Source organism: Pecten maximus, chromosome 8 (assembly GCF_902652985.1).
Source record: "Pecten maximus chromosome 8, xPecMax1.1, whole genome shotgun sequence".
In the NCBI taxonomy this organism is placed as follows: Eukaryota; Metazoa; Mollusca; class Bivalvia; order Pectinida; family Pectinidae; genus Pecten; species Pecten maximus.
The window spans coordinates 1,890,971-1,900,419 of NC_047022.1; the positions used below are offsets into that span (position 1 = coordinate 1,890,971).

General features: G+C 43.2%; 2 protein-coding genes across 2 annotated transcripts; one reads left to right on the forward strand and one right to left on the reverse strand.

Moving 5' to 3' along the window:
* Positions 1 to 1,435: 1,435 nt before the first annotated feature.
* LOC117333140 lies at positions 1,436 to 5,393 on the reverse strand. The gene is made up of 2 exons (XM_033892282.1): positions 5,287 to 5,393; positions 1,436 to 2,359 (listed from the first exon to the last, which is right to left on the reverse strand). The coding sequence occupies exon 2, from the start codon at positions 2,316 to 2,318 to the stop codon at positions 1,758 to 1,760; it is 561 nt and encodes a 186-aa protein (XP_033748173.1). The 5' UTR covers positions 2,319 to 2,359; positions 5,287 to 5,393; the 3' UTR covers positions 1,436 to 1,757.
* A 196-nt stretch (positions 5,394 to 5,589) lies between these two features.
* LOC117332844 (leucine-rich repeat extensin-like protein 5) lies at positions 5,590 to 8,238 on the forward strand. The gene is made up of 2 exons (XM_033891896.1): positions 5,590 to 5,595; positions 6,232 to 8,238. Exons 1-2 carry the CDS (start codon positions 5,590 to 5,592, stop codon positions 8,236 to 8,238), a joined length of 2,013 nt encoding a protein of 670 aa, XP_033747787.1.
* Positions 8,239 to 9,449: the final 1,211 nt, after the last annotated feature.

The following is a 9,449-nucleotide window of genomic DNA, read 5'->3' on the forward strand; positions in this document are numbered from 1 at the left end:
CTCCAGAAAATGCTGAACATGCTGGGTTGAAACTTTTATATTTTGCTTCTCATATGTTGGTCTTGGCTAGGTGAGATGGAAAGTTGCATATGAGATTTAAGGAATTCATTATGAATTTTAATGTTACAATGAAACATATAGCGAAGCTACAATGTAATTGTGGTCTCGGTCCATAATAGACTGGATTACCTGCCTTATATTAGTACCATTTCTCTCCGCTAGGCTGCGCTCATGAATACTATTGTATTTTCGAAGCGAAGCCTAGCGGAGAGTAGAAAAACTACGGCAGGTAATCCAGTCTATATCCCATAAGGGGTCACGCTCTGATGACCTTTGAGATATGTGTATTTCAGTTTGAGGGCGAATTGTCAATTTTTCGATGTCATCGAAGCAAAACATTTCGTCACAGCATGCATCTGAAGCAAGCCATTTTGGTACTGCATGTTTATACATGTAGCTTTATGCTATCTGGGACGAAGTGACTTGAAACAAATTGAAAGATTATGCAAACTATGCACTCTAGTCATGTTCATTCGGACACATACAATTTTCTTCCAAGATGCTGGAAGTAGTCATTTGATTGGTTAATCCAAAAGGTCACCCCGACGTGGCCCCTAATGGGATGTTGTTAGATGTTCATGTAACGTAGTGAAAATGACGTTCTTGATTTTAATTAGATTGCTAAAGAAGGAAACCCGGCATAGAAAACGTTACAATACCTATAGTGTCTTTAAACACGAATTAAAGTAATGAGCATATATTTGTCCGTGAAATGCCGCATGTCTAGGTTAAAGACAAATTACGTGTTTATTTGTCTGAGTTAGTCAAGACGAATTGTCTGCGTGTTTTAAGTTAAAGACAAATTAATTGTACGTGTTTCAAAGTTCAGGACAATTCCCTCCGTCTCTGAGTTAATGGCGAATTATCTGTGTTTCTGGATCAAAGACAAATTAACTGTACGTGTTTCCAAGTTTAGGACAAGTCCCTCCGTCTCTGAGTTAATGGCAAATTATCTGTTTCTGGATCAAAGAAAAAACGCCATGCCTTTCCATACTAATTTACTCAATATGTAGACTTTTTTGGTTAAAAATATGCATTTTTTTAAAAGAAAGGGATTATTTCTAAATAAGGATGAAAAATGAAGAGTTATTTCCCTTCATACCTCATTATTAGGAAATGCGTCAGCGTTCACAGGGGACATAACTCTTCCGAACTGTACTTAATCAGTACAATACAGGTCTGACATTGGACTAGAAATCTTTATCTCGGGAGGTAGCATTTTATGAGTGTTTCATACCCCATTAAATAGAATTATCTGCTTCTAAATTAAAGACGATTTTTTGTGTGTGTTTCTGAGTTAAAGACAAATTCTGTGCGTTAAAGAATTCTGTTTCTGCATTATAAATATACACAACATGTAAATAAAATAGAAAGCTACATAACTATAACTTTAATACGATATGCATATTCAAACCACAATTTCACCATATGTATATTTATCACGTGACGAGTATTGAGCTAACGAGTGTACGTGTGAAGTGCGCACTCACGACCTAATTGGACGTTATTGATGACGTCATTGTCTCTCATTTTGGCTTTAGGTTCAAGATGACAAGTCTACCTTACTAACAAATATTAAAGCCTTACCTTATCAAAACATATCGATTTCAGAAACCACGTAACTATTTTTTCATTTTTTTCCCTCTTTCACACGTTTAATGTTACACATCAATCACTAAGATTGATAACTGACCCTGTTATTGTTCCCCACGTGACTGGGAAGTCCGGGTTTCCACTCGGTTGTCCATCTGTACGTCCGATCTTGAGTCAGATGCACGTGTGTCCACTCGTGGTAAGGATGTTCCACGTGACATGTCGATACGTGTGTGCGCATGCGAACCTGCGCTACTGTGTGACTGTCTGGATGACCTTGACCTCCGTGAAATGGTGGAAACCTGGTCGGGATCCTCTACGCCTGTCAGGAACTCCGGAGCGATTGAACCAAGAGTTTTGCGCATATTGGCAAGGAGAGATTCGGACCCCGACACTATCTGGTTAAAAGCAGTTTCGTAGTCGGTTATCAAACTGTCAAATCTCTCGCGCTCTACTAACTTTTTACACAAACTTTCGTTTATATTTGTCAACTGTGTCGTCATCATGCCGAGGTCATATTGAAGTTTGGACTGTTCGTCCTTGAGATTTTTTATGTCTTTCTGAAGGTCGTCTCGTTTGAGTCTCATCTCGTCCACACAATTGAGAAGCTCAATATTAGTTCTCTGAAGATACGCATCTGCACGTTGTTTACGCTGTGAAGACATGGTTACGTCAAAGTATGATGACGTCACAGCTGTGACTCCCTCTGAAACATCAACAAGTTTAATTATATAAACTAATACACGAACAATGTCCGGACAAACGAAATTAAATTTACACAAAAAATAAAGTATACAGAGAGACAAACGCGCTTTAAAGTTTCCGGATTAACGAGATTCAGTTACACCAACAAACGCGTCGGAATCAGCGTAATTGTCTGTTCATACAAAATGTTTACAATGTATCAAGCATAACTTAATTTCACCGTGAAAAACGAATCAGACAAGTTAGATTTTTTTTTAACTTTGATCAATACGGACTAACGATGTTTCACTACACACACGAAACAGTGTGTCCGGACTAGTGAAGTTTTACTGTACAAACGAAACAGTGTGTCCGGACTGACGGAGTTTTACTATACAAACAAAATAATTAATATGTCCGGACTGTCGAAGTTTTACTGTACATACGAAACAATGTGTTCGTACTAGCGAAGTTTTACTGTACAAACGAAATAGTGTGTCTGGACTGACGGAGTTTAAATGTAAACATAAGTCAATACGTCCGGACTAACGAAATTTTACTGTACACACGAACCAATTAATATGTCCAGACTAACGAAGTGTAACAACGTATCCGGACTGGTGAGGTTTTACTGTACAGCCGAAACAATTAATATGTCCGGACTGTCGAAGTTTTACTGTACACACGAAATAATTAATATGTCCGGACTGTCGAGGTTTTACTGAACACACGAAACAATTAATATGTCCGGACTGTCGAGGTTTTACTGTACAGCCGAAACAATTAATATGTCCGGACTGTCGAGGTTTTACTGTACAGCCGAAACAATTAATATGTCCGGACTGTCGAAGTTTTACTGTACACACAAAACAATTAATATATCCGGACTGTCGAGGTGTAACTGTACACACAAAACAATTAATATGTCCGGACTGTCGAAGTTTTACTGAACACACGAAATAATTAATATGTCCGGACTGTCGAGGTTTTACTGAACACACGAAACAATTAATATGTCCGGACTGTCGAGGTTTTACTGTACAGCCGAAACAATTAATATTTCCGGACTGTCGAGGTTTTAGTGAACACACGACACAATTAATATGTCCGGACTGTCGAGGTTTTACTGTACAGCCGAAACAATTAATATGTCCGGACTGTCGAGGTTTTACTGTACAGCCGAAACAATTAATATGTCCGGACTGTCGAAGTTTTACTGTACACACAAAACAATTAATATGTCCGGACTGTCGAAGTTTTACTGAACACACGAAATAATTAATATGTCCGGACTGTCGAGGTTTTACTGAACACACGAAACAATTAATATGTCCGGACTGTCGAGGTTTTACTGTACACACGAAACAATTAATATGTCCGGACTGTCGAGGTTTTACTGTACAGCCGAAACAATTAATATGTCCGGACTGTCGAAGTTTTACTGTGCACACGAAATAATTAATATGTCCGGACTGTCGAAGCTTTACTGTACACACGAAATAATTAATGTGTCCGGACTGTCGAGGTTTTACTTTACACACGAAATAATTAATATGTCCGGACTGTCGAGGTTTTACTGTACACACGAAACAATCAATATGTCCGGACTGTCGAGGTTTTACTGTACACACGAAACAATTAATATGTCCGGACTGTCGAGGTTTTACTGTACACACGAAACAATTAATATGTCCGGACTGTCGAGGTGTTACTGTACATACGAAACAATTAATATGTCCGGACTGTCGAGATTTTACTGTACACACAAAACAATGAATATGTCCGGACTGTCGAGGTTTTACTGTACACACAAAACAATTAATATGTCCGGACTGTCGAGGTGTTACTGTACAGCCGAAACAATTAATATGTCCGGACTGTCGAGGTGTTACTGTACACACGAAACAATTAATATGTCCGGACTGTCGAGGTTTTACTGTACACACGAAACAATTAATATGTCCGGACTGTCGAGGTGTTACTGTACATACGGAACAATTAATATGTCCGGACTGTCGAGGTTTTACTGTACATACGAAACAATATGTCCGGACTGTCGAGGTTTTACTGTACACACAAAACAATTAATATGTCCGGACTGTCGAGGTGTAACTGTACACACAAAACAATTAATATGTCCGGACTGTCGAGGTTTTACTGTACAGCCGAAACAATTAATATGTCCGGACCGTCGAAGTGTAACTGTACACACGAAACAATTAATATGTCCGGACTGTCGAGGTTTTACTGTACACACGAAATAATTAATATGTCCGGACTGTCGAGGTGTTACTGTACACACAAAACAATTAATATGTCCGGACTGTCGTGGTTTTACTGTACTCACAAAACAATTAATATGTCCGGACTGTCGAGGTTTTACTGTACACACGAAATAATTAATATGTCCGGACTGTCGAGGTGTTACTGTACACACGAAAAATTAATATGTCCGGACTGTCGAGGTTTTACTGTACACAGGAAACAATTAATATGTCCGGACTGTCGAGGTTTTACTGTACACACGAAACAATTAATATGTCCGGACTGTCGAAGTTTTACTGTACACACGAAACAATTAACGTATCCGGACTGTCGAGGTTTTACTGTACACACGAAACAATTAACGTATCCGGACTGTCGAGGTTTACTGTACACACGAAACAATTAACGTATCCGGACTGTCGAAATTATATAATATTTGGATTTGGATTTCACCACACACTTCCATGTACATAATGGATGTACCCTGCGGACTTTCTTTTAAAGATGCCGGAAATATTCGTATAAATTCTGATTTTCTACTTACCAATTACTGCTCGTCCGCGTGCTTGTATTTTGTTTATCGTTGCTATGGAAACCGTGTCATGACGTTGTCGTAAATAACTCGATATTAATGTTAAACTTCAAAAATTCAAAGTATTCCAAATAAACGAGAAGTGTACTTACTGTTGATGAGAAGTGTCCTCCCTTGGGACTAAATATCACCCATCACAACCAACCACATGTCCAAAGGCTTATTATAATCTAACAGTGGAAATAAAACCCATGTAGTACCCGGGAAGGAAGGCATGTACTTTATCGTAACTTTTATCAAATTTTGTCCACAATCCGACGTTCACACCTAGGGCGGGTGTACTTCATAATTCATACAAAAACGTTTGCGTTTCCAACATATAAATATCGCGAGACACATCCATGAAATATTGTGACGTCATTAATAATCAATGTTTTAAAATCTACGTCGCACGAATGCCTGTAAAGAAAACATAACAACATACCATTCGAGTGGAAATTCGCCTGATTATATATAAATCAAAATTTACTTTTCCCTTATATTCTCATGCGTACGAGAGTTTTCTCATAAATATGAGATATGTGATTAACAAAACCATCCACTCTTGTTTATGTCATATGGAATTGATCAAACTCGTAAGATTGTCACCGAAAACTTCAAGATACAATGTATATCAGATAAATTTAAATTTAATAAACACATTAACGTGGCCAATCGTGTAAACATCTATCGCTCTATACAGTCATGTTATATATATTCTATAGTTTCTCTCTGCGCAATGCTGGTTAAAACAACTCACCAGCTCACTAATTCTCACGTACACGACCTAGCCTGTGGTTCAACATGTGCAAGCTGACTGCTCCTCGACAAAGGGCGCGCTATCTACCAGATCGTCCGCTAAGACAATGGTCACTCGGCTGTCTGTCATTACGCCAGTTCATTTGTCACACAAATTGTTAAAGTTGGTATTTCAAGTCTTATATGTACTTAGACATACTAGTCGGTGTATCCGCTGACCTTCTTGACCTCAGCTAGATCACAGGGGTTCGTAAACTGGACGACGACCATCTCTCAGAAATTGTCGGTCCGTCGTCTAGAGCTACGTTACCGCAGCTAGTGACACAGGTCCTCCTCCAATTAACAAAACCCGTCCTCCTCCATCAACACCCGTCCTCCTCCATCAACACCCGTCCTCCTCCATCAACAACCGTCCTCCTCCATCAACACCCGTCCTCCCCCATCAACATCCGTCCTCCTCCACCAACACCCGTCCTCTTCAATCAACACCCGTCCTCCTCCATCAACAACCGTCCTCCTCAATCAACACCCGTCCTCCTCCATCAACATCCGTCCTCCTCCATCACGCCCGTCCTCCTCCATCAACACCCGTCCTCCTTCATCAACACCCGTCCTCCTCCATCAACACCCGTCCTCCCCCATCAACACCCGTCCTCCCCCATCAGCACCCGTCCTCCTCCATCAACACCCGTCCTCCTCCATCAACACCCGTCCTCCTCCATCAACACCCGTCCTCCTCCATCAACCCCCGTCCTCCTCCATCAACCCCCGTCCTCCACCATCAACACCCGTCCCCCTCATTCAACACCCGTCCTCCGCCATCAACACATGTCCTCCTCCATCAACAGCCGTCCTCCTCCATCAACACCCGTCCCACTCCATCAACACCCGTCCTCCTCCATCAACACCCGTCCTCCTCCATCAACACCCGTCCTCCACCATCAACACCCGTCCTCCCCCATCACACCCGTCCTCCCTCAATCAACACCCGTCCTCCTCCATCAACACCCGTCCTCCTCCATCAACACCCGTCCTCCTCCATCAACCCCCGTCCTCCTCCATCATCCCCCGTCCTCCACCATCAACACCCGTCCCCCTCATTCAACACCCGTCCTCCGCCATCAACACCCGTCCTCCCCCATCAACACCCGTCCCCCTCATTCAACACCCGTCCTCCGCCATCAACACATGTCCTCCTCCATCAACACCCGTCCTCCTCCATCAACACCCGTCCCACTCCATCAACACCCGTCCTCCTCCATCAACACCCGTCCTCCTCCATCAACACCCGTCCTCCCCCATCAACCCCCGTCCTCCTCCATCAACCCCCGTCCTCCACCATCAACACCCGTCCCCCTCATTCAACACCCGTCCTCCCCCTTCAACACCCGTCCTCCCCCATCAACACCCGTCCTCCTCCATCAACACCCGTCCTCCCCATCAACATCCGTCCTCCTCCATCAACACCCGTCCCCCTCATTCAACACCCGTCCTCCCCCTTCAACACCCGTCCTCCCCCATCAACACCCGTCCTCCTCCATCAACACCCGTCCTCCCCATTAACATCCGTCCCCCTCCATCAACACCCGTCCCCCTCCATCAACACCCGTCCTCCCCATCAACATCCGTCCTCCTCCATCAACATCCGTCCTCCTCCATCAACACCCGTCCTCCGCCATCAACACCCGTCCTCCTCCATCAACACCCGTCCTCCTTCATCAACACCCGTCCTCCTCCATCAACACCCGTCCTCCCCATCAACATCCGTTCTCCTCCATCAACACCCATCCTCCTCCATCAACACCCGTCCTCCTCCATCAACACCCGTCCTCCACCATCAACACCCGTCCCCTCATTCAACACCCGTCCTCCGCCATCAACACCCGTCCTCCACCATCAACCCCCGTCCTCCTCCATCAACACCCGTCCTCCACCATCAACACCCGTCCCCCTCCATCAACACCCGTCCTCCTCCATCAACACCCGTCCTCCTCCATCAACACCCGTCCCACTCCATCAACATCCGTCCTCCGCCATCAACACCCGTCCTCCTCCATCAACACCCGTCCTCCGCCATCAACACCCGTCCTCCTCCATCAACACCCGTCCTCCGCCATCAACAGCCGTCCTCCCCCATAAACCCCCGTCCTCCACCATCGACACCCGTCCCCCTCATTCAACACCCGTCCTCCGCCATCAACACCCGTCCTCCTCCATCAACATCCGTCCTCCTCCATCAACACCCGTCTTCCTTTATCAACAATCTTCCTCCTCAATCAACCCGTCCTCTATTATTCGTAACTTGACCATCGCATCCTCTATTATAATACTACCACAGGGGACTGTAACACTACATCACATCTTCTATTATTATACTACCACAGGGGACTGTAACACTACATCGCATCCTCTATTATTATACTACCACAGGGGACTGTAACACTACATCACATCTTCTATTATTATACTACCACAGGGGACTGTAACACTACATCGCATCCTCTATTATTATACTACCACAGGGGACTGTAACACTACATCGCATCCTCTATTATTATACTACCACAGGGGACTGTAACACTACATCGCATCCTCTATTATTATACTACCACAGGGGACTGTAACACTACATCGCATCCTCTATTATTATACTACCACAGGGGACTGTAACACTACATCGCATCTTCTATTATTATACTACCACAGGGGACTGTAACACTACATCACATCTTCTATTATTATACTACCACAGGGGACTGTAACACTACATCACATCTTCTATTATACATACCACAGGGGACTGTAACACTACATCACATCTTCTATTATAATACTACCACAGGGGACTGTAACACCAACATCACATCCTCTATTGATACAAACCTACCACAGGGGACTGTAACACTACATCACATCTTCTATTATTATACTACCACAGGGGACTGTAACACTACATCACATCCTCTATTGATACAAACCTACCACAGGGGACTGTAACACTACATCACATCTTTTATTATTATACTACCACAGGGGACTGTAACACTACATCACATCTTCTATTATTATACTACCACAGTGGACTGTAACACTACATCGCATCCTCTATTATAATACTACCACAGGGGACTGTAACACTACATCACATCTTCTATTATTATACTACCACAGGGGACTGTAACACTACATCGCATCCTCTATTATTATACTACCACAGGGGACTGTAACACTACATCACATCTTCTATTATTATACTACCACAGGGGACTGTAACACTACATCGCATCCTCTATTATTATACTACCACAGGGGACTGTAACACCAACATCACATCTTCTATTATAATACTACCACAGGGGACTGTAACACTACATCACATCTTCTATTATTATACTACCACAGGGGACTGTAACACTACATCACATCCTCTATTATTCTATTATAATACTTCCACAGGGGACTGTAACACCAACAAAAAAACCCATGATACAAACCTACCACAGGGGACTGTAACATC